Source organism: Pteropus vampyrus, unplaced genomic scaffold (genome assembly GCF_000151845.1).
Source record: "Pteropus vampyrus isolate Shadow unplaced genomic scaffold, Pvam_2.0 Scaffold1, whole genome shotgun sequence".
In the NCBI taxonomy this organism is placed as follows: domain Eukaryota; kingdom Metazoa; phylum Chordata; class Mammalia; order Chiroptera; family Pteropodidae; genus Pteropus; species Pteropus vampyrus.
The window spans coordinates 31,767,535-31,793,240 of NW_011888782.1; the positions used below are offsets into that span (position 1 = coordinate 31,767,535).

The 25,706-nt window shown below is 49.1% G+C and overlaps 1 protein-coding gene across 1 annotated transcript in view; it reads right to left on the minus strand.

Moving 5' to 3' along the window:
• Positions 1–25,706, minus strand: part of BOC (BOC cell adhesion associated, oncogene regulated) — an 88,712-nt gene that overhangs the window by 2,946 nt on the left and 60,060 nt on the right. The window contains exons 6-17 of the mRNA XM_011379483.2: positions 17,819–17,965; positions 15,897–16,040; positions 14,113–14,406; positions 13,508–13,780; positions 12,100–12,407; positions 8,598–8,757; positions 8,086–8,196; positions 7,379–7,585; positions 6,841–7,022; positions 6,335–6,440; positions 5,846–5,968; positions 794–1,015 (exon numbers count right to left, since the gene is read on the minus strand). Of these exons, the coding sequence (XP_011377785.1) occupies positions 794–1,015; positions 5,846–5,968; positions 6,335–6,440; positions 6,841–7,022; positions 7,379–7,585; positions 8,086–8,196; positions 8,598–8,757; positions 12,100–12,407; positions 13,508–13,780; positions 14,113–14,406; positions 15,897–16,040; positions 17,819–17,965 (2,277 nt within the window). The remainder of the gene's footprint in view (positions 1–793; positions 1,016–5,845; positions 5,969–6,334; positions 6,441–6,840; positions 7,023–7,378; positions 7,586–8,085; positions 8,197–8,597; positions 8,758–12,099; positions 12,408–13,507; positions 13,781–14,112; positions 14,407–15,896; positions 16,041–17,818; positions 17,966–25,706) is intronic.

Below are 25,706 nucleotides of genomic sequence, written 5' to 3' on the forward strand. Positions count from 1 at the left end.
GTGTATTGGCAGGAGGAGGACAGAAGGGCACTTCGAGGAAAACCCAGGTCTGTTGTATGTTCTGGAAGAACAGAAAGATAGAGATTTGCTTAGGCCAAGGAGGCCTGGGGCAGCTTGAAAAATTTCCACATGAATCTCAGAAAACTCCAAATGAGGTAGGCAGGGAGTTGATGCTACCCCAAGAATGAGAATATTTTCCCTCAGAATACTCTTCCTGTCACCCATTTCTTCCTAACATCTAGACTTTTTCTGCAGTGGGGAGATGGGTGAGGACAGAGAGGAGCAAGGGTGGGTTTAGCGGAAGGAGGTGGTGAACCAACGGAAGGAGTAATATTTAGGTGAGGCAAGTTGAGCAAGTGTGTTGCCATTTGAAGCAGAAGTTAGTGGATAACAGTCAGATTAACCTAAGACAAGGGGGAAAGCTCAAGGCAGCCCTGGCCCCAGAGGCACGAAATGTTTGGAGGGAAGAGGCAGGTAAGTAGGAATATGCAGTCAGAGCAGCAGCTTCAGATACTGAAAGTAGTTGGAAGCAGGTAAGTACTGAGCTCCCGAGATGCAGAGAGGACAAACTCCCACTTCATACTCTCCTCCATCTGCCAAGGTCCTTGAGCTGGGAATAAAGGGCCCAGTCTTGGAGTATTCTGACTCTCCCCAAGCTCTCTGGAGCTTGAGCTCCAGTGAATGAGAAGCAGGGTGCCTCCAATCTTTCCCTGGACAGAGGCCTCTTGGGGGACTGGGGGCCCTCCTCCCCTCTCTGGGCTCCTTCCTGATGGGGCTGAGGAGGGTCACTCACTCTGCTTAGACCAGGCCCTCCACAAGCAGAAGGGGATGAAGGCGACGATGATGAGGACGACAGAGCCCAGCACGACCCCGACAATCAGGTAGGGCAGGTCACTGGAGCGTGCCACCATGGCCCCTGTGCCCACTGGCCTCTCAATAGTTTCAGGGGGTGGCGGCTGAGGTGGAGCAAGAGTTGGGGGTGGGGGTCGACCAGGCTGACCAGAAGACTTTCGAGCTGTAATGGTGAACAAAACTCACATCAGCATCTATTTTTTTGACATTTCTTTTCCAACGAATAAAAAGAAAAAATATTCTGATTCCACAGATGTCGGAAAGAGGGTCAAACTCATAAGACAGGGCCTCGAAACCCTTTATTAGATGAGTGTGGTGTCCAAGCTCAGCATGAAATCAGTACTTGATGTGAAATTTGGTGGTGTTGAAGAGAACTGAACTTTATATTTCAAAATATAACCTGAGATATTTGTGAGTCACACACTAGAGTCAGACTGGGTCTTCTGGGCATAAGTGGTGTGGGGGTTTACTAGAAGAACAGCCTGTGAACTTTTAGAAGAAAATATAAAAAAAATGCATGGAACCAACAAAAGAACTGGGAATGGAAGAGTTTACTCGTGAATTTGCTCTTCCTGGGCAGATTCAGAGATGTGAAGTACTAGCTAGGAGCTGGGGTCACAGAGAAGGGGGATGGGTGTGTCGGGACTCCCGAGGACAGACAGTAATTGTGAAATGCCAATTCAAAAGCGACAAGATGGTGAACTTCTCATCTGGGTTTTGCTATCATCTGACATCGTTAACTCTTACAGCGTCTTCTTGACTTTCCGATACTACAGGCTTCTGATTTCCCCACTACCTCTAACTGCCGCTGCTTCCATTTCTCTTTTCCCATTCTTTTCTGTCTTCTCCTCAGATATTAGGTCTGTACTCCCTCTGTGAACTCTCATCTCTTCCCATGATAGATCCTAACCTATATCCTAATGACTGCCAAATACCCCCGGCCCAGGACCCTCGCCAGACAGGAGACCGGCTCTCTTGGGACATTTGCATGTCAATGTCTCAAAAGAATCAGACTCTTAGTAAGTCTCTTTCACTATATTCTTTTCTCATAGGATCTGGTTCTCTCCTGGCCTCCGCCACATCAAGTGGCAACATCACCTGTGTGGTACTGCAAGCTAAAAACCTTAAGGTCTCCTTGAACTCCTTTCCCTCTCTCTCAGCCCCTACATGCTGTCAGTCCCTGGTCCTACACACACATCCTCAGAAAAGAGACCCAAATCCATCCCTTCTCTTTACGTTTACTTCACAGCCCCTGTTCTTTCCCTTCAGCCATTCTTGCATAGTCATCATTGACTCTTCTCCACAAACAAATCCAACAATGACCTTCCTCCACCTCACAGCCAAGAGGGGCCTCGATGACCCAGTGCTCACCATTGTCCCTGGCCTCTTCCCTCTCTTGTCCTTCTGCCAAGTGCCCTACATTCCAACCATCTGGAGTTACTTGCAGGCTGATCTGGTCCCTTAGGCCACTCTCTCCTCAGTCCAGCCTTAAGAGTCAATACTTCCAGAAGACCAGTATGAAACCTTTGTGAAGTCTCTGTTCTTTGCCCTAGACACTGTGCTTGTCACTTGATTTGTAGCTGTGTAGGTATCTGCCCCCTTGCACCACTGTACATGATAGAAGGGCAAGATGTGCACACGAGTCACTCAGTACTTGTTGAATAAGTGATGGAAAGGAATGCAAACTGAAGAGAGAATGTGGCCATGATGGGAAGATGGGTTGTTTCTTTGTCTCTTCTTATTCCTTCGTGACTGTTTCCTAATTTTCTTTGCAATACACCTGCTATCTACTCTTTCAGTATTTGCAAAATGGAGATAATGATATCTATCCACTTGACCAATGTGAAACTGTTAACACGTTATTATGTGAATATGTTTAACAGGGTTTAGTGCAGAGAAAGCGTATGGGCTTGTAGTGAGCTGAACTCTGCCCAGAGCCTGCTCCACCTGAATTGGCTGCATGACCTTGGTCAAGGTCTATCTTCTCCCGATGCTCAGCTTCTTTCCTATCTCTAGGGGTTGTGCTTAATTAAGTAAACCAACCAATGTAACCATCAGATTTAGCATAGGAATAAAGTGTTTATGGAAAGTTCCCAACCTGAAAATGGGTTCTATTCCATGAGTTCATGTGTGAGTCAGTTCCCAAGTTCCTTGTAGCTGTCATGACGGTAACCCATTCAGACTTAAGACTAGGCACAGGCAAATGAACAGAAGGGTTAAAAATGACAAAACTGAGGGGTACTTGGGAAAAAAGTGAGTCTTCCTGGGGAAGAGATACCCAGCAAGGCACACACAACGGCGACTTTGTCTGCTGAAAATGACGAGAGGAGAGCAGAAAACCCCAGGAGAATCACCTTTGGTTTCACAGATCATCACGTTGCTGAACTCGCTCTCCCCTCCTTCATTGAAGCACTGCATCTTAATGTCGTAGGAGGTCTCTGGCTGCAGGTGGCTGATGGAGTGCCAGTATCTATCCCCTGGGGAAGAGAACAAGAGTCACATGTGGGGACGTGTATCTGGTTTGCTTGGCCCCCAGGGGCAGGCAACCTCAGAAGGGGCTGTGTGTCTGGACTGGTGCCACTGACTGGCGCAGGGGTCATGTGGTAGAGGAACATTCAAGGAAATGTTCTAGGTTCCCACTCAAGGTACTGCCGTCCCATCACCATGGGAAGTAAGTATGTGGGTTTATGAACTTGATGACCCCAAGTGTGTCACGAAGGAGTTAATGATATGGGACACAGATGCTTTGTGTCATACCAGCCCAGGTTTTATACTTTCACCAATGCTGACATGAGACCCCCTTGCCAACAGGGGAAAGTAAATCACACAAAAGTGTTTCTCACCTTCCACCATATCCTTCTTGTAGTCACTATCATTGTCACTGTCTGTGGGTCGATAATAGATATAAAAGCCATGGATTGGAGTATTGTTGTTACTTGCTGGAATATACTATAGGGAATAGAGAAGAAACGTGTTGACAATGGAGCAGAGAAACCATCAGGTGAGCAGAACCAATGGGGGATGGAACTTTTACCCCAGCCTAGAGTTTAAAATTCACTGGGAGACCCTGGCAGCTATGATGTCCAGTGATATCCCCAATGCTCTCTGGAGAATGCTGTAGAGATCACTTATTACTTTATTTAGCTTGGAGACAAGAAACAAACTGCCATTTCCCCAAAGACTTTAAGTCCCCTCTGAACCTGCCTGGGTACGTGAGGGCGAGTCCCTCAATTCCCAGGTACCCAGACGGAGGAACACTTACGGGGAGGCAGAAAAGTAGTTCGTGTCTGCCTCTGCCCAGAGGAAGCGCAGCCTGTCTTCCCGTTGCAGTCTGTGCAAGGCCACTTACCATCCACTTGAGCATGATGGTGGTCTCATTGACTGCATCAGTGAAGGTGATGTAAGGGCCTGCCACGGGCCTCTCGTATATGCGGCCACTGTAGCCGGATACCACGTAGGGCCGGGAGGGGGCGCTGGGCTCGCTCTCCCCCAGCATGTTCAGAGCCCGGACCCGGAACTTGTAGGAGGTGCCTGGTGAGAGACACTCACTGAACCCAGGAGCTGGGAAACACCTTCCGACTCCCCCACAGCCCATCGGCCCAGACATGGAGAGAATGTTCTCGGCAACCCTTCCCCAAAAGCAGGCCCCAGAGACTCACAGGAACTCCCACCCTCATCAGAAAGGAGCCACGCAAGAGATGGCTCTGGACTCTTAGGGAGAGAGGAAGGCGGGGAGGGCTTGTGGGGCTGAGGTAACGCCACCAAGAGCATCCACGAGTCTAGCAGAAGGTGGAGGACGAGTGAGAAGAACCTCCAAAGCCCCCATTCTCCTCCCAGTGGCTGGGGGGCAGCCGGGGGACCAGGTAGGACAGTGGCCAGGCCCCTACCTTTCTCTAGGCCTGTGATCTCCACTGAGAGCAGGGAGGGAGGGATGGCACTGGTGGCCAGAATCCAGTCCCCCACTTTCTTTAGCTTCTTGTACTCCACACGGAAGGACTGGATCGGGAAGCCGCCATTCCCACGGGGAATCCAGGTCACGTACACGGACGTCTCAGAGGCCATGGAGATAGTGGGCCTGTCTGGAGCTTCTGGGGCTGAGGGAACCCAGATATGAAGGCAGAAGAAAGCAGGAGGCAGGGACGTGATTAGAACACGGTTATGTTGCAACTGGACTTGGCCTGTTCCTCGCAGGGGCCTGCTCCTCCCCATAGCCCTCCATTCCCCGTTGGCTGCATCAGATCTCCCTAGGGCTACCTGGGTTCCCCTCTCCCAGGAGGAGCAGTCAAGCTAAGACCTCTAAAAGCTATACTTTTGTAATGTCAGAGGACCATGGGCCAGCTACTCTCCCCTCCACTCTCTCTGGGCCCACAGGGTCAGCAACCCATGTCAGCCTCCAGTGTTTTTATTTGGAAAGCTCCCATCTATAGTTCCTCATTGTGGTTAACTGGGGAGATGCCAGGAAAATGTCATAAGGACTTCCGGACCCACAGAAACAAGATCCCATTCAACCTGCAGAGGTGAGCCTTGCAGCAGTAGACCTGGTTCTCGTTTTGACTGCTCATCACCCCTGCACCCGGGGTTGCTGGGGGCTTACGGGAGAGGCGGCCATGGTCTGGCTGGCTGCTGCTCTGGAGGCTGGCTCCAGGGTCATCTCTCGGTTGTGCTTAATTAAGTAAACCAACCAATGTAACCATCAGATTTAGCATAGGAATAAAGTGTTTATGGAAAGTTCCCAACCTGAAAATGGGTTCTATTCCATGAGTTCATGTGTGAGTCAGTTCCCAAGTTCCTTGTAGCTGTCATGACGGTAACCCATTCAGACTTAAGACTAGGCACAGGCAAATGAACAGAAGGGTTAAAAATGACAAAACTGAGGGGTACTTGGGAAAAAAGTGAGTCTTCCTGGGGAAGAGATACCCAGCAAGGCACACACAACGGCGACTTTGTCTGCTGAAAATGACGAGAGGAGAGCAGAAAACCCCAGGAGAATCACCTTTGGTTTCACAGATCATCACGTTGCTGAACTCGCTCTCCCCTCCTTCATTGAAGCACTGCATCTTAATGTCGTAGGAGGTCTCTGGCTGCAGGTGGCTGATGGAGTGCCAGTATCTATCCCCTGGGGAAGAGAACAAGAGTCACATGTGGGGACGTGTATCTGGTTTGCTTGGCCCCCAGGGGCAGGCAACCTCAGAAGGGGCTGTGTGTCTGGACTGGTGCCACTGACTGGCGCAGGGGTCATGTGGTAGAGGAACATTCAAGGAAATGTTCTAGGTTCCCACTCAAGGTACTGCCGTCCCATCACCATGGGAAGTAAGTATGTGGGTTTATGAACTTGATGACCCCAAGTGTGTCACGAAGGAGTTAATGATATGGGACACAGATGCTTTGTGTCATACCAGCCCAGGTTTTATACTTTCACCAATGCTGACATGAGACCCCCTTGCCAACAGGGGAAAGTAAATCACACAAAAGTGTTTCTCACCTTCCACCATATCCTTCTTGTAGTCACTATCATTGTCACTGTCTGTGGGTCGATAATAGATATAAAAGCCATGGATTGGAGTATTGTTGTTACTTGCTGGAATATACTATAGGGAATAGAGAAGAAACGTGTTGACAATGGAGCAGAGAAACCATCAGGTGAGCAGAACCAATGGGGGATGGAACTTTTACCCCAGCCTAGAGTTTAAAATTCACTGGGAGACCCTGGCAGCTATGATGTCCAGTGATATCCCCAATGCTCTCTGGAGAATGCTGTAGAGATCACTTATTACTTTATTTAGCTTGGAGACAAGAAACAAACTGCCATTTCCCCAAAGACTTTAAGTCCCCTCTGAACCTGCCTGGGTACGTGAGGGCGAGTCCCTCAATTCCCAGGTACCCAGACGGAGGAACACTTACGGGGAGGCAGAAAAGTAGTTCGTGTCTGCCTCTGCCCAGAGGAAGCGCAGCCTGTCTTCCCGTTGCAGTCTGTGCAAGGCCACTTACCATCCACTTGAGCATGATGGTGGTCTCATTGACTGCATCAGTGAAGGTGATGTAAGGGCCTGCCACGGGCCTCTCGTATATGCGGCCACTGTAGCCGGATACCACGTAGGGCCGGGAGGGGGCGCTGGGCTCGCTCTCCCCCAGCATGTTCAGAGCCCGGACCCGGAACTTGTAGGAGGTGCCTGGTGAGAGACACTCACTGAACCCAGGAGCTGGGAAACACCTTCCGACTCCCCCACAGCCCATCGGCCCAGACATGGAGAGAATGTTCTCGGCAACCCTTCCCCAAAAGCAGGCCCCAGAGACTCACAGGAACTCCCACCCTCATCAGAAAGGAGCCACGCAAGAGATGGCTCTGGACTCTTAGGGAGAGAGGAAGGCGGGGAGGGCTTGTGGGGCTGAGGTAACGCCACCAAGAGCATCCACGAGTCTAGCAGAAGGTGGAGGACGAGTGAGAAGAACCTCCAAAGCCCCCATTCTCCTCCCAGTGGCTGGGGGGCAGCCGGGGGACCAGGTAGGACAGTGGCCAGGCCCCTACCTTTCTCTAGGCCTGTGATCTCCACTGAGAGCAGGGAGGGAGGGATGGCACTGGTGGCCAGAATCCAGTCCCCCACTTTCTTTAGCTTCTTGTACTCCACACGGAAGGACTGGATCGGGAAGCCGCCATTCCCACGAGGAATCCAGGTCACGTACACGGACGTCTCAGAGGCCATGGAGATAGTGGGCCTGTCTGGAGCTTCTGGGGCTGAGGGAACCCAGATATGAAGGCAGAAGAAAGCAGGAGGCAGGGACGTGATTAGAACACGGTTATGTTGCAACTGGACTTGGCCTGTTCCTCGCAGGGGCCTGCTCCTCCCCATAGCCCTCCATTCCCTGTTGGCTGCATCAGATCTCCCTAGGGCTACCTGGGTTCCCCTCTCCCAGGAGGAGCAGTCAAGCTAAGACCTCTAAAAGCTATACTTTTGTAATGTCAGAGGACCATGGGCCAGCTACTCTCCCCTCCACTCTCTCTGGGCCCACAGGGTCAGCAACCCATGTCAGCCTCCAGTGTTTTTATTTGGAAAGCTCCCATCTATAGTTCCTCATTGTGGTTAACTGGGGAGATGCCAGGAAAATGTCATAAGGACTTCCGGACCCACAGAAACAAGATCCCATTCAACCTGCAGAGGTGAGCCTTGCAGCAGTAGACCTGGTTCTCGTTTTGACTGCTCATCACCCCTGCACCCGGGGTTGCTGGGGGCTTACGGGAGAGGCGGCCATGGTCTGGCTGGCTGCTGCTCTGGAGGATGGCTCCAGGGTCATCTCTCTGGATCTGCTGCTCCTTGCTGGCCAGGATTTCAGGTTTGGGCCGCCGTCCTGGGTAGAAGTGGGTTGAGATCAGCAAGGTGGAGAGTGTGTGTTAGGTCTCCGTTTTCCACAGAGTCCTTTCTGTCTGAGGTCTGATAAGGTGATGCAAAAAACACAGGACACTGGAAGTGTGGTCTGATCCCCAGCTCAGTCTGACTGCCATGGTATTGCATCTGGCCCCCGTGTGAGGGGGCGGGGTAGGGGATGCCAGAGAGGCTGGCTGGTGGCCCTCCTGCTGAGCAGTGGGACTTCGGCCTGGGCACACAAACCACAGGGAGACAGTAACTCTAAGAGAGATTACTTTTAAGGTAAATGACTGGGACGAGGTGAGCAAGGCTTCCCAGCTGGGCCTGGTAGGGTTTGCTCAGGCCCATGGAAACCCCGAGCTGGGAGAAAAGATTGACTCTTACCAGTTCGGAAGGTGACCATGGCCGTCTGGCCTTCGCCTGCACAGTTGTAAGCTGCCATCTCCACTTCATACAAGCTCCCAGGGTCAAGTCTCGTGAGGGTCAGGCGGTGCTGGCTGGCCGGAATGCCAGAGATAGTCCAATCATCAGATGAGTTTGTGACCTGCTGGAGAAAGTGGCTGGTGTCAGGACCTGCACCTCAGCCTGGAGCTACAGGTGGGCTGTGGGTTGCAAGGAAAGTGGAACTGAGCCCAGGAAGGGCAGAAAGAGGGAAAGGCGAATGGGCCAGACTGGGGAGAGGGGGTGCTGCAGAGCGCAGACTGCTCCTGCTGGCTCCTGGACATCCATCCTCTCTGGGACAGTGAACTCAGGCTTCCTGATCTCTCAGCGAATGGCCCCATCAAAGAAAACCCAGAGGGGAAGGTCAAAAGGCCTGACTGATATTGCTGAGAATTTCTCCAAAGACTTCTCTCTCCTGAAAAGCTCCACATTTACTTTCTTTCTCCTTGCTCTCCTAGAAGGAACCAAACATAGTTCCTGCAGTTTATATTCTAATGAGATGAGAATGGCGATAAAAATAGCAGCACCAGTAGAAACGGCCACTCTTGCCAAGTGTTTACTATGTGCTAGGCATTAAGCACTTAATATGCACTACAAAGTGCTTTCATGACAATAGCTCAAGAGACTGGTGTTAATATTCTCACTTAACAAATGAGGAGACTAAGACTTAGATGAGTAATCTGCCTAATATCACATCGCTAGTGAGCTCAGAAACCACGAGAGCACGCTCATAATTGTAACATATCCTAGAAAGAAAAAGAATCTGGGAGCCAGAAAATCCTGAGTTCGAATCCTCATTCTGTTTCTTACCAGCTGCGTAACCTAAAGCAACTTCCCTAACCTCTCTGATCCCCAAGCTTTTCCTTTGTAAAACAAGGCAAATAAAATCTCTCAGATTATTCTGATTAGGTGATTTATGTAGTGTTGAGCTTTGAACTTGGCTCACAGCAGGTTCCCAATAAATGCCCCTCTCCTGACTGCCCCATATCCTTCACTCCGTGAGGTCTCTGCCATTTCAACCCTAGTTTTTCTGCTCCCGCCCTCAGTCCTTGCTTAGAACTTAAAAACTGTGGATGAATTGTAATGACTATGGATTAATGTTAATGGTTTCAGATCCCCAGCTCTTTAAAAACAATAAAGGAGCTCCAGGCTTCCCAACAGGCAATGCTGAGACAGGCTACTTCCTCTCACCCACCCTACTTTTCAGGACAAAAGACTTAACTGCCAACTGTGCACATCTCAGAGAGCCTGCTGGAACCTGAAGCTATGGTTTGCTGAAGGAACTAAACAGCTGGTAGGAAAGCTCTTAACCCCAAGCAGAATATTCCCAAGTAGAACAAAACCTGCTATTCAAGGGACTGGACGGTCTGGGCTCATTAATGTCAGGCTTCCAGGATTTGTTCCAAGGGGAGAAGTTTTTACAAACTGAGAATCCCCAGTGGTGCTGGAAACCCAAACACAGTAGCCCAGGCTCTGCAGATGTACCAGGAAATGAAACTTGCTTCACTGTGTGAAAAAGTGAAAATGAGCTAAATGATTCCTAATCTCCAGCAAGAGAAGGAGGCTGAAAAAACAACACAAATGCTGTTTTGATTCCCAAATCCTTTCTTATGTGATGATCTTTAAGACATGTTAGTTCCTCAAGAAAGGACACCGCTTTCAAGACATAATTTCTGCCTTGGCAATGTCCACCAAATAGCTCCAAGGGCCCCACAGTCCAGGTCCTAATAAAAGCCAGCCCAGCGGGGGATACTGTCCTCTTATTTCCCTTCTGTCCCTTCTCCCTCAGCTCTCCCAGTGCTGGCCTCACACTTCCACTGGGCTCAGAAATGAAAATAAGAAATGGAACGGTAATTAGTCACCGTCACACACACTGAGACAGTAGACGCGGCCTCAGCCTGGCATTTCCGGATCACCACGCATGGCCTTTGCCAGCCTGCCTCTTGCTGAGGCAGTTTCGTGGCCACCTATTGGCCTGAAAAATATTATTCTTGCTCTCATGCTGGTTCTTGTCTCCTGGGGACCATGAGCATTTGGCCTGCCCTGATCTTTGTCTACAACTCTGAGATGGAGGTGTCCAGTTACACAAGGAAATAAAGATTGAGACCAGCCTTGCCCCATAACCTGAGCTAAACAATGCTGCTTTTTGTTAAAAAGTTATTCACCCCCTTTGCTGGCTGGTGTGAAGACGCCAGAAAGCCAAGGGTTAAAGACAACTGCCCCACCCTGGCCCACACTTAGGAGGCAGCATTGCCCTAGGTGTCTTTCTGACAAACCCAACATCTCTGTGGACTTGTCCTGACCCAAGGTCTCCTCGGAGAGCAAGAAAGGGGAAGAACAGAATGAGAGGGGCCGCCAGGGTCCAGAGCAGGGGAAAGGGCTTCTGCACAGCCAGCATTTTCTGCAGTTCGAGGCTAGTTTTGTTTGTTTTCTGGAGGAGGAAGATGAGTTGATGAATGCTTTTTGTTCCACATGCATATATTTTCCAAATTTCCTTCTAAGTGCACATAGTACTTTTATAAGCAAAATATTATGACTACGAAATAAAATTATTACTTATCAAATGAGATTTTTAAAAATTTATTTAAGAACAGTAATTGTCTACTGTCTAGTGGCCTTAGAAAGAAAACAGCATGCACCTGGGATGAACGGAAACGTTTTTCAAGGGCATTTTTCTAAAGGGAACTTCACGTCCTTCCTCCTTGAAGGGTAACAGCCAATGTGAGCAAAGCCTTGAACACGGGTGGCAGCCTGGGGGCCCTGTCCTGCCTCACAGGACAAACTAACTGTCCAAGAGGAAAGGCTGGTTCGGCCCTGTCCCATACCCTGTGAGAGCCAGAGAGTTCTTCTCTGACAGCTCCCAAAACATTCACCCAGACAGACGCCCTCTGTCAAAGAGAAATAGTTAAGGTCTGAACAACGTGATGTGTTTTCAACTCAAACGCCTGCTTGTCAAACCTGATCCATGATGAATCTTAAGAACTGAGGGGGTATTTTACAGCCCTCAGAGAAAATTCTTGTTCACAAATATTTGTTTTCCTGGCTGTAGAGCTAGCTTGCCATGCCAGAGTTCCTGCAGGTATGTACTCAGAGCTTACTTTGCTTAAAAAACAAAACAAAACAACATCAACAAATGACAGAGGGAAGGACGGGTGATGGTTAACAGGGAGACTATTATTTCTCCTCTGGGACTAGAAGCTGGTGGTGTCGGCTTCTGGGAAATCAGTGCATGGAGCTCAGACCTGAAGGCAAACACATGGCTTTTTTCTGGGCTGCTTAGGGTCCCAAATGCCCAACACAACCTGATTTCTGGGAGGAGAAAGAAAGTTGTGCTCGGCAGTGGGAGTTGCTGGTCCAGGCCTCAGGAGCTCAGTGGGAGATGGCCAGCAGGCAGAGACCCCCTGCCCAGCCTGAGAGGAGGTGGGGATCACGCCAGGCAGCATACCTTGCGGTGTTTCACCACATAGTACAGGATGGGTGCCCGGCTGCCACCCTCGTGCCGAGGCCGCCACACAAGCTCGTATGAGTCACTCTTAGAGGTCCGGGGTGAGCTGAGGATGATGGGTGCCTCGGCAGGAGCCACCTGCCCCTTCTCTCCAGGGCACTGTAGGGAAGCTGGCTGCATGGATGTCAGAGGCTTTGGGAGACCTGAGTGCCCCCTCAGCATCTGGTCAGGGCTTCTGGGTCTGGAGGGTGGCATGGGAGGTGTAGCGGTGTCCAGTTTAGCATCCCGCCATGGCCTCGGGGTTGTGCCTGGAAGACCAAGTAGAAAATAAATACAAGGGAAGAACGAGGGTGTCAGTACCCCCTGGTCACCTGCTGAGCAGTTGCCCACCCCTCCCCGGGAGAAAAAGGAGACCTGCTGGGACAGGAAGAGCCCCAGCTCAGGACCTGACATGAACATCAGTCCACTCAACACACAGCCAGGCTCTGCGGGAAGAGAGAGGGTCACGTCCCTGCCCTGCAGGAGGGAAAGCCCACGCCCAGGCTTCTCGCCATGGCATAGGCGTGGCAGACAAGCATCTCTGCAACCTGCTTGTTTTCCTGAGCCTACACACTAGCCTCGTCTTAAGCGAACTATCTCCTGAGGTGCAAGAACCCTGTGCCCTCTTTCTCATGTCTAATGCTGGGAATGGGGGCATGTCCCTTCACTGTGGGATCTTAACACCATGGCACGACAGGGGCCTTTTCCGGCTCCACTGCATTGACTGAGAAATGAGAGCTGTGAAGCCAACTGTAAATGCCCCCTGAGAACCTGAGAGGACAGGAGAGGCGGCTCTTACTCCAGGAAGCCTCCACGGACTCTGCCAACCAACACTAATTTTTCCTATACTTGACCTCCTGCACCACAGGAAGTCGGCATCTGATAACGTTGATTCAACATTTCATTATTTGTCATCGTATTTTTCTGTTTATTTCCTTGAAAAATTTTATCTCCTCCATGAGGAAATTCTTGAGGGTAGAGTGTTACGTTCCTCGGCATCTCCCACGTTACCTAGCCCAGTGCCGAGTACACAATAACTGCTAGATCGGTATGAGTGTCAATGAAAATGAAGCCAGCCGAGAAGGACACACTTGCTTTTCTTTACTCCAGCACAGTGGCTGTCAGATTGGGTTCCATGGAACCCTGTGAACCCAAATTCTGCAAAATAATTAAAATGAGTTTTTAAAATAAAATAGTTAAATGGTTCATTTTCACCAGTGAAAATCTGCACTTCCGACTTTTTAGTAAGTTCATGTAAATGGGAACTTACAACTAAAAGCCACTTTTATCTATTTTCTATATTGGGGTTCTATTTTGGATTTCATTTGAGCATACACAGCTGGAGTCTCAGCCCTTGGGCTGCACTTGCCTGGCCTGGCGGTCCTCAGCTGGACCACTGCATGGGCGCTCCCAACTTCATTCTCGGCCATACACTGGTAGACGCCTTCATCTTCAGGCCCCACACTGACCACTCGCAGGGCCCTACGGGTCAGTCGGAGGCGCTGGCTGGAGGTGAGGGGCACAGCATTCCTCAGCCACAGCACGGAGGGTGGGGGGTTCCCGCGCACCTCACAGGTGAGCTTGGCGCTCTGGCCCCACGGGATGACCAGCTGGGACAGCTCCACAGTGACTTCGGGGGGTTCTGCCGAGAAACCAGAGCAGGGATTAGAGAGGCTAAATCTTCCCATCCAGGGCCAGACAGGCTGGGGAAGGAGCTGCAGTCAGGAGAGGTCCCAAGTCTCTTCCATCAGAGTCATGCCAGGAAAGGCCAAAAAGAGAGCTGCCAGGCCCTTACACCCTAGTCCCTGGGATCCAGGGGTCTCTGCCTCCCTCAGTACTCCTCCATCACTCGTTTGGCATGTGACCACTCACAAGGCATGTGACCCTTTATCGGTCTGCGGTTTTGAGATTCTAGAAAGGTTATGCAGGCCAAAGAGAAGGCAAAGGAGGAGAAGGTCTGCAGAAGACACTCACCGAACACCTGGACGTTGTAGAGGATGACTGCTGCCCCAGGCTCTCCTACTCCGTTGTCAGCCATGCAGCGGTATGTCCCCGAGTCCTCCTCACTGGTGGTGTCAATGAGGAGGTTGCTCAGCAGGAAGCGCGTCTTGTTGTAGCCGGCGACACTGGACCCATCCTTGGCCCAGGTAACTCGTGGGGGTGGGATCCCACTAGCCACACACTCCAAAATGAGACTCTGGCCTTTGGTAACAATGATGGTCTGTGCCTCTGGGGGGTAGATGATGCGGGCAGCCTCGGCGGTGGAGCCTGCGGGGGTGAGGAGGGGAAGGACAACACATGAGACAAGGACTTGGTGCAGAGGTTCCCCTCCGTCCCACCTCAGGTGGCCCGGCCTCAGGAGGCAGGCCCAGAAGGCATGGATTTGTAATGAAACAGCCTTTAGGAGCTTATGACCTATGATAAGTGGGGTAAGTTACTTAACTCCCCTGGGCCTTGGTTTCCTTATGGGAGACAAGGATCTCCTGCAGGGAACTGTTATGTTAAGAAATGAGATAGCAGTGGAATAGCATCCTGGACACGGCACATGTATGGGTAACGATGTGTGCTGGCCAAGAGAGAAAGATGAAGGGGGCGGACAGAGAAACAACTTACATGGTGGAGGTGATTTTCCTCACTTGAATTCAGTAAATGAAGTCTAAGACCAAGGATGAGATGGGATACAGTGTCCCCCAAACCCCACCCATGGGTCTCAGTACCCAGGTGTCTCCCACTGCATAAGCATCTCACAGTAAGCGTCTTGCTGAGCTGAGCAGGACCTATGGTTTAAACCTATGGTTTAAAGATGCGCATTTCTCAAACTGCGAGGTCCTCCAAAGCAAATAAACTACCTCACTGGGTGCTCAGCTGAGGAAACAGCCATCTTTTTTCAATGCGGGGGGAGAGACCACATAGAATTTATTGAATGGCATGCTGCTCTCCATGTGCCCCCTTCCTCAGAGACCTTCATAGAACCTATTGACTATGTGTGATTTTGCTTCATGTGCCAACCAGGGGCAGATAAGGTTTTATAAGAACTTGAAAGTCATATAACTTGGGAGGTCTTCTCTAAGAAAAAATACCCACAAAATTATAGATACAAAATTAGGCGAGTGAGCTTTGCTTCATTAACTTTATGGTAAATACACCTCTGGTGCCAACTTTAGAACCTAACTCCAGGTAAGATGTCATTTTACTGGACACGCAGGGAGCCCAGAAAACTGTCTGGCACATGGGAGGTGCTCAGCAAAGGTAGCTGCTGTTTTCACGTAAACAGGGAGTGTGTGGGCCTCCATGGATTTTCATCAGAGGGAGGTGTTGGGCACCCTTCAGCAGTGCAGACAGCGTGGACACAGCCTGGCGTCATAAAAGGAAGGCCTGGTGGCCTCATCTAGGCACCAACGCACCATCATCTTTTTCTGTGCATATGCTGTCAGGGGCTTAGTGCCACGTATTCCAACTGATCCCCGACTATGAAAGTAACACAGTGAAGGAAAGCTCTCAATAGGCAAGAAGAAGGGGATGTCCCCCACAGTGCTCTGATGTGACCAGGAAGCATAGCCACCTCCTTGAGTCAGGCTGGAGGGCTGTGAGGGGCTGGCACTTGGGCTGGCTGGAGAAGAACCAGCCACATGTGAATCTAGTCCTCAATGTCCTATTGGCCTGAGTCCAGCGACCCTCACCCCAACCTTGGAGAAAAACTGTGGGATGGGGCACCCCTCAGGCCCCGCCCCCTCCATCAGGGAGCCCGTGACTCTTACGGCGCACGCGCAGCCGATCACTGGAGCCCGCGGTTTTCACTTCCTGGGTCACTGGGTTGTAGGCGGCGCACTTGTACATCCCCTCGTCCTCCTGGCTGGCGTTCACAATCTGGAGGTTTCCTGATGGCATGATCAGGTAGTTATCTGAAGAAAAGGACAAGTGGGGAACATGGGATGATTTTGGGCCTAGAGGACTGTACCTGACAGCTCTCGCAAAGGTAGCGGGGGCAGGCAGGGCAGGAGCCAGGGGCTGCTCACCTGAGTCCCAATAAGCCCAAACCAAAAATGCTGTTCTCCCCAGAGGGACAGAAGTGCCAGGTAATGAAACTAATGGACCAGCTAACAAACCAGCTGGCTGACTAACCCCATCTTGTTAGTACATAGGTCTGTGGAAGAGCATTTCATACTTTCGAGAGAGCTGGGTAGGGTGGAAAGAGCAGGATTTGGGATCAGTCAGACCTGGACTCAAGCTATGGATCTGCCCTGTACTAACAGATCTTGGACAAGGTAATTAACTTGCAGAACTTGTTTCCTCATTTCTAAAATGGCAACCTGTGCTGCCTCTGAGCCACTGTAAGGATTGAGGGCCTGTGCTGCATATGTGGGACATAATCATTCACACAAGCCACCAGGAGAGAGGGAATTTGACTTTAGAACTTCCCATCGGTCTCCGTCATGGGCACAGCTTTGAGCTACCTCCCGACTGAATTTCTGCAACCAGGGATGAATATTCTAAGCCCCAATTACTGCCCTCTCCATGGATGCCACTGAATCCCTCTTCATCACTGGCCTGCTAGGCTGTAGCTGCTCCTAGACCAGGGGTGCCAGGAGGGTGGTGCCCCAGGGCTGTGTTCAACTTCTTTCAATAGGAGACAGATTCACAGCTGCTGGACATCTCAGTAACTGAACATCCTGGTAGCCTGCCTTGGGAGTCATGGTGTCCCCCTGTACTCTGGGCTCATTGAGCCTGGTGCCTGCCTGCCACTGGGCTGCCCTAGGTTTGAGCTGCTTAGGTAAATGCCAGATGGAATGGGAAAAGCCCTTGACCCTTGTGGGATGGGCAAATCTCCTCTAGGAGATACTGCCAGGCTTCTTCTGGGGACAGGAGGGATCAATGCTCTTCTCTCAGTTTCCACTTATTTCTTAGGGGTGGGATTAGGGTTTTTACCCTTTCAAAAAATTCTTTTCTGTATTTTCTATATGAACACATATTTCTTTCATAACCAGAAAAAGCAAATAAAAATATTTTAAAATCTATAGGATATTGTAAAAGGTAACATTTTAAGCTGTGAGGTCCAGTCAGGTAGGGTCTACATAGGTTTGAGTGCAGGGTCAGTTGTGGATGAAGCTGACTTCGTCTCAAGAGAAATCCCCCCTTTCTGCTGGAACTCTGTGGACTAAAGCTTGGCCTCTCCTGGACCAGCTGTCGTGTCCACTGTGGCCTGAGCAGGAAGCTGTGATAGCTGAGATAGCTGCATTACCAGGAAAATGGAGAGAGGGGAAAACTCAACTTCCATTAAAAAGGATACTCTGCTGTGTGGGAATGAGCTCCACCTCCCACCAGGGAACCCCACAGCTGCAGGAATGGCTGGGTTTGTCAGACAGCTGTCCTGTGTGTGCCTCGGGGCCAGGGACTCACAAGTGGAGAGGATCTGGAACCCTGTACTGAGAGGCCTGGTCAAATGGAGGCAGCTCAGCAACATCTTCCAGGGCCTCAAAAGATGAAGAAATTCCTCATGACAGGACAGAAGACCTCCATAATAATCCCTTTAGAATCCTATGGCCTAAATAACAAGGTCAAAGACGGCTAATCAACATGAAGAAGGGGCTGTCAGATGTTGATGTGGGGTTGGGAAGCAGTGCTTGGAGGCAGCCAGCTTCCCTCCTGGCCTTGGGCTCTGGGCTCCTGCTTGCTCACTCACCTCTGGATGCCTCCAGCCACTCTTGTTTGACACTGTATCGGACCTGGGCTTTTGGGTGACTCTCAGGAAGGTGGCAGGCAATGACTGCTGTGTTCCCCTCATCTACTTCAATCACATGCTGCACATCTAACTTGAAGTCCTGGAGATCTGTAGAGAGGAGGGAAGGTGCTGGTTGGGCCTCAATGGGGGAGGCATGCAGTGTTTCCAGGTGACTTGTGTCTTGGGTGTCTTTAGTCATAATAAACGGCTGTAGAACCTCACATACTGGGGGCTCTGTGGGGGTCCTCTGAGTCCTTTTTCTAGCCTTCGTCATCTATGAGAGTATATAAAATGGAATGTGTGGCCTTCATCACTGCATGGGAGTTGCGGGGGTAGGGAGTGGATGTATATGTAAGCTGCGGGGGTAGGGAGTAGATGTAGAGCAGTAGTCCCCAACCTTTTTGGCACCAGAGACTGGTGCTCCTATGAGAATCTAATGCCTGATGATCTGAGGTGGAGCTGAGGTGGTGATGCTAGCACGGGGAAGCGGCTGCAAATACAGATGAAGCTTTGCTCGCTCACCCACCACTCATCTTCTGCTGCGTGGCCTGGTTCCTAACAGGCCACGGTCCAGGTCTGTGGCCTGGAGATTGGGGACTCTTGATGGAGAGAATTCCATCAGGAGGTGCCTGTGATACAGACCAGCCTCTTCTATTACACTGAGACATGGGGGTTAGTTGGCTAGGCCCATTGGCCCTACTGAACCTGTCTGAAAACAGGACATGGTCAAGGTATAAATTTTCTGGCACAGCTCAACTAAAGGAATCTGAAGAGAACAATGAAAGAGAACGCTGATGTCTTTTCTCTAGTTCAGTCAATAACAGCCTCCCTTGGTTCTTTTTAGACATCCACAGTGAAAAGTGAGAGGCCCAAGATACCATTCAATTGCCAACCATGGTTATAACCAGAAGGCTGATTCCTGCTACCCAAGAGCTATACTCCATGTCATGGATAATCCTTTCTCAGGGCTGGAGTGGGGATCTGTGGATGCCGTAAGGGTTTTCAAAGGCAAAGAGGGATCTCCCTGGTGTGGCTTAATGGCAGTGGATGATGGCGGAGCTGAGGGTCTCTGGAAGCATGGTAGCCATCTTTCCAGGCTTGGCGTGGTGTCAGGAAGACTGGGATCTAAACTGGGAGAGGATGGACATCCATCTGGAAAGAAAGCAGGATGTTTCCCAAACAATCCAACAGTCCAAACAACAACACTCTCTTTGTAGGAGCCAAACCACTGATGTTGCTGAACAAAATGGGCCATTTGTGCAACAAAACGATATTCCAAATTTGGTTCAAGAATTACAGCTGAATTTAACTTGAGAGGAAGTAAAACTAATGGAAAGTAAGATAAGGGAGATGAAAACATTTACCCACTCTCTTCATAAAGGTACTTAGAAAATACCCTGGAGGCGATCTCACTGAATGCTGACTGCATCAAATTTTGCTCAGCAACTGAGAACTGATACCATCAGAGCTTGTGATTCCACTACAAGCCCCCACCTGCCTGTGTTATTTCCACTGGAGACCCAGAGAAGGCAACAAGAGCAGGGATGGGGCGAGGGAAGTCAGGTTTATCACAGGAGAGATGATTACCAAAAACAAACTACTGTCACCAAAGGAGAGCCTGGTGAAGGAGGCACTCAGTGAGGTCATGAGGTTCTCACTTAATGGACTTTCCAGAAGCTCTCAGTCAAGCCAAGCAGAAGAGCCCTTTTGTTTCTATGAAAGGATCATTGTCCCTTTGATTGCGGTATCAGACTGTGAACTTTTTAGGGGAAGGGACCAAATCTCCTTCATATCTATGTTTTCTAAACCTTACCCAGGGCCTGGCCCAAGTAAAGGCTCAGTAAATGTTGAATGACTGAATGAATGTCTTGGAGCTGGGCCTCTCAGTCAGGTACAAGATGCCCAGTTATGTTGCCTGCTAACTCAAATTTCCTAGTTGAGTTTGGTCTACATCATGACCTCAAGGATAAGGGCCTAGCACAATACATTTTCTTCAAACCTTTTATCTAAGTGTGGCTATTTTGAAAATAGAATGTTTTGAGAATGTTACTTTCAGAGTCATAGGAAAAAGGTAAAATAGGTTTAATAAATGTGGAGTAAGAAATACATGCTGTTCATGGAGTGGTCTGGCAAAAATGACGGATTGATTACCAATTCATTTTTATTGCCCCATTTCACTTTCCAGGATGACCAAGTGGTGCCTGTGGGTCAATGTGAGATCTCTCATGGATTCCTTTGGGTGACCGTAGGGCCTAATGGGCTTTTAAAGAATTTTCTTGTCATTAATTTTGCGTGTGTGATATCTGACCCTAACTAAATGATAAAAATTTCTAATAGGCAGCCTATTAATTTTGCACTCCATACCCCCAACCCAAGCCCCACTGCCTGGTATTCAGGATATAGCAAATGCTTTCTAAATCCTGTTGAATGAATAGTTTGGAAGGCTGAGACCAAGACCAGCTTCATGGGTGTGCAACCTGTGCAGCTGCACAGGGCCCCTTGCTTGGAAGGGGCCATTGCTTGGTTTCATGCTTTGTTGTCACCATCCTGAAATTCTTAACATTTAAACCCTGCATTTTCATTTTGCACTGGGCCCCACAAATTACACAGCCCGGTCCTGGCGGAGCCTCTCAGCCAAATCATTACATGCATTTTCTCTCAGAAGGAAGATATGGACTGTGGGAAAGGGTGGATTGCCTGTGCTCAACATGTAGCTAAATATTGCTACCTGCTTTCAAAAGCAATTCACTTAAACATCACAAAGGCTTTAATCCCCTCAGCACAGTGCACACTGTACCTGCCAAGTCAGGAGGCTCAGCGCAAAGCTCAAGGGCATCTGGAAAATTCCTCCATCACTGAGAAGCACTCTTTTCGATGGTCCAATGAATCTAAAAGTACACTACCATGAGGGTTTTTTTTTCCATCCTCCCCCTTTTCTTTGCCTCATTCCAAGGAAATTTGCCTCGAGCAAGAATACATTTAAACCTAACAGAACATTTTGCAAGAGCGATATGAGCAACCAGAAGGACTTTAGCATCAGAATGCCATCTCTATCTTAACGGCCCTGGGCTCCTGCCCTGTAGTAACTGACAGCTTATCCAGGCAGGGAGCATGCACTCCTCCAGGCACCCACCTTACCCACCCAATACTAGAAACATCGTGCCCCCATAAGCCCTTCACGGCTCCTTCTGCACTGACAACTGTTGGGCTAGACACAGAAGGCTGTGCAGTAGAGGAGGCACAAAGCTGGGCACCGGTCAGCCATGTGGCCAGACAGTCCCTCTCCTCTGTTGTGATGCCAACATGTGCACAACAGCCCATGCAGGCAGGACCAAGGACACCCCAGCTGGGCACCCGGCTCCCCATAAGGGCCGACTGGCAGGCGAGCCTTCCTGGCTTCAAAACAAATAATTAGCAGTTTGGTCCTTGGCCCTGTCCCCTCCTTGTGTCGCCTAAGCTTAAGCCTTAGCTTTTGCTTCACTAGACAAATACTCCCAATTTGGCTGCTGGAGCAAAAGTTGAGTTTCACTAAGGGATCAAAGGCAGAGTAATGAAGTGATTTGAAAATCAGAGTACCTCCTTTTCTACTGTTTTTAGGCAGGAAGGAGGCCAGGGAGGGGTGGAGACTTCATGATCAATAACAGCCTCATCCGCCATCAGGAGAGGCAGATGCAGAGAGATTCAGTTGGCTGCATGTGAAGGAAACCAGCCTGTTCCCAGGCCTCTCTGTCTGCAAAGGCGGTTTCCTGGCCAGTTCCTGGGCTGCTCAGGGAGCCTCAGTGGGAATCAGGGGCGGGCCTTTCAGTTACAAATGGGGTTAGCAGGCCTCGATGTAGAATGATGGATCAAGTTTCATGGGGAAATGGTTTGACAGGACACCTGCCCTGGCCTGTTGGCTGGTGTGTTTGAGAAATCCATTAGCAGAATGTTTTTGCAGCTTTAATCCTCTTACCTTCTCTCAGACCCCTCTTATACCCTCTCTTTGTGTATTCTTCCAGTTATTTTATTAACTTGTCTCTACTAATCAAATCCCAATAGGATCGCTCTTGATTCTCAGCAGGGTCAAAAGCCCTGCTCACTGGCACCATCTTGGAGTTTACTGACATTCCTTCTCAAAGTACTTTGTGCTTCCTAAGAAAGCTCATAATAGTTCAGGATCAAAACAGAACCCGGCTCAATTTCTTAAGGGAACACATATCTTTTGATATATCATTTCCATAGGACCTTGGATACATAGTATACAGGGATTTGTTCAGACGCAAATCATGTGATGTATTCTATGTTTCTTCTTCACATTTATAAGATCCATCAGGCACCTACCTTCTTGGCCAGGTGGGGAAAAAGGCAAGTAAAAGACATTTAGAAGCATGTGAGTGTTGCTGCCATCACCAAGATCACATGCAACACTACAAATTGGTAAGTTTTCTCTTGAGCCCCTTTTGAATTTCTTACCACCTTCTAGCCTCAAAACTTTCTTTATTTAATAAAAGGCTCAGTAGAGCTATGAACTAAATTACAAACTTTGGTGTATGTTTATGCATTCTCTTAACGTAAGATTGTGAAATCTTAATTATAGGCCCATTCCCCCGATTTTCATAGAATTTACACATCCAGTTACAGGGTGCATTGTACTTTAGCAGAATGCCCCCAGTGTAATCTATAAATTTAATCACATTCAAGGCGATTTCTCATTCCAACCTCTTCTCTTGAGTCCTCACTTAGGCTGTAAATCAAAGTTTAATTGTGTTTAAGTAAGACAGCACGTTTGGCTGGAGACTGCATTGAGTTACCACATCCCCATCTCCATGAGCTCAGCTGAATGCTTAAAAAAAAACTGGCTTTCTACCCATCCAGGCATTTCTCACATATAGACCATCCTGTCCTCCCCTCCTGTCTGTTCTCAGGAATCACAAGACAAGTCTGCACTCACCTGCTGAGGTCTGGATGGGATCCACCAAATTGTGGGGACACAGTAGTGGGCTCCCTTGGCAATACTGCCGGGATGGCTCAGTAGCCTCACTGCCATCAGCAGGTTTCTGGGCTGATTGATAATTCTACTCACTACCTCTCATGGCATCCAGGTCTCAACTTGTCCTTCTGGTGGCTTGCTGCATCTATGGCTAATGTTACAAAGGACAGAAAGACTTTGCTCTAATGGAGCACTCCTCAGTGGCATGTTGATCCCGTAGCCCTTCCCTGCATCTTAGTTCCTTTTTGAAAGATGGCAGAGGTACAAGGGGAGCAAAGTTCCTAAGAACCTTTTCTGGCAGAGCCCGTGGCTCACTACAGATGGACTTGGAGCCAGAGAAGGTGAAGCGTCCTTGGCACTGCCGACCTATGTGGCCTCTTGCAGTGCAGAGGTTCTCCTTTGCCCCATACTGCTTCACCAATGGGCAGAGAATCACCACACTGCTCTCCACCACAAAATCACCTGAGGAACCATGGCTTGGCATGACCTCGAGATTAGTCCTCTGAAATAAAGTGCTCTGCAAGCGAATCAATTACAGAAGTGGAATGAAGTCTGGAACTTTATGGTGCTTTCATTAGGTCAGAACCCCTGGCGCCTGGTGAGTGGATGGGGTTTGCTGTGGGATGTGCAAGCATCTCAGAAACCGCTCAGTCTGGGTAGTGAGTAAGCCTTTTGCCAGACTGTAGCCCTGGCACACAGATCACTGAAACCAAACCCAACTGTAGCCCACAAAACTGGGCAAAATCAAGATATTCTGTAGTCAGCGTTCAGCACTATACCATCCCTCCAGGTAGCACTGATTCATTCATTCAGCCAGCTAGTAGCTGAAGAATACTCTATTATGCCAGGCATTGCAGAAGATACCAAGAAGACAAAGACATTGATCCTAATCACCAGGCGCTTTAGACTAATAGACAAGACAGATAAAAACAGCACATAACAATTCAGAAGAGTCCTCAAACATAGTCCCTACCATCTCCACCAGCATTCCACCCTATGTCAGGTCACTTCGATCTCCAGAGAAATGTAGAAAGGGAGTTGGCAGAGTGAGTACTGCTCCTTCCTTCGCAGGCAGGGAGAGTGGGTAAATATGTTTGCTCTCTTTGGGATTTTTTTCTGCCTGTTCAATTGCACAAGTAATTTTGGCTCCAAAACTCTCTCCTGACAGCCATGGAAACATGACATAAAATTTCTCAAACATACTTTCTGATGAAAACAAGGCACACTCTCTTTTATTTCAATAATAATAATAAAAAAGTTTCCATGGGGAAAAAAACTTTCGCAGATGCCAAACACATTACTTGTTAAATCTTGTGTTTCTTTCTTTTCCTTTGAGTTAAGGTAGGATTTGTACCAAAATTTGAGAAGTGGTAGAAAGCTGAGGATGAGAAGAGATTAAATAGCCAGGGAGATGCGGGCAAAAGATCAAAGTCATGACAAGAGGTGGGCAGGAGAGGAGACAGGGCATGAAGAGAGGAGTGTGAGAGGAAAAAGGAGGAAAAATAAAAATAACCTATTTTGCAATGTCAGTAAATCGCTATAAAGTGGCCTTGTGCTTCAGGAATTTCTTGGCTTGAACCAATTAAGATATTAAAAAAAAAAAAGACATAAGAAGAAAATGAGAAGTGTGATTAATCCTTGAAGACCAATCAAGGATGGGAGCCATGTCTCCACTGAGTCTGGCAGCCAGATGACCAGAGAAGATGTCTGTAGACCATCTCGTTTATCTGACTTCAGTACTGCTATGAGGTAGGGCTGATTAGCAGAACTGAGGAGTTGCTTTTGGACCAGATGAAGGAATGAAATGGTTTGAAAAAATACACTGAAGAAAGAAAGAAGGAAAAAAAAGAGTTACTTGCCAGCAACCCACATCACACATATTTTTCTGATCAACCCAATATAAACTATAAACTTTAGCAATGGGAAAATTAATGTGAATCCTGGTGGTCTGGACTCATCAGAGCCAGAGCTGGATCCTGGCACAATCTCTGGCAGCCAGGCAGCTTGTACAGGAAGAGAGAGAGGAGAGAAAAGGGAGGCCAAGGCGCTCAGAGGAAGAATGGAGATGAGTACTTCGGCACGCCCTTAAAAACTGAATTGGGAGAGGCAGGGCACCATCCCAAGGCCAGTGGGCCCACAGGGATTCCCACTTTTTTGCTCACACAAGTGGGAACTATGTATTCTTAAAGCAGTGGTGGCTACCGATGCCATCCACCCACCGTCTCTGACAGTGTCCCCCCTGAGGTGTCTGTTAGGACATGGAGCCACATTTACTGGCATCTCCTTCCAAAGGTTCCAAAGGTTCCAAAGCTTTCTCTGAACATCTCAGTTTCTTTTAAGGAGCCTTTTATGCTTCTCACATCCATCAGTTTTTCTAAACCCTTCCTGAATCTCTTCGTATCTTTAACCTGTTTATGTCCTGAGCTCTTTCTTCGTCCTTTCTTATTTACTTCATTAAAACTTTTAAAGTATCAGGCTTGGTGAAGAAAACTTTGTTCACCTTCTGCATGCCCTTTTAGATCTTTCAGGCTTCACACACATTTTATCTGGAGTCTTCCTCTTTTCGGACATTCATTGAAGGCCTATTGTGTGCCAGGCCCTGTACAGAGCAGTGTAGCGATGAATGGCAACATTCTTGCCCTCCAGGCAATGAAACCACAGCAGGAGAGGGCTATCGAGGGCTATCGTAACAAATCCAGGATGGCATGGAAGCTGAAGACCAGACCCTACTCCAGACACTTGGGAAGTTGAGGGGGTCGAGAAAAGATTCCTAGAGGAGAAGATACCTGAGTCTTGAAAACTGAGAAGAAAGTCATTAACCCAAGGGAGTTGGGAACTTTCTGGGGAAGGTCATAAAAAGATGCTACAGGCAGATGAAGG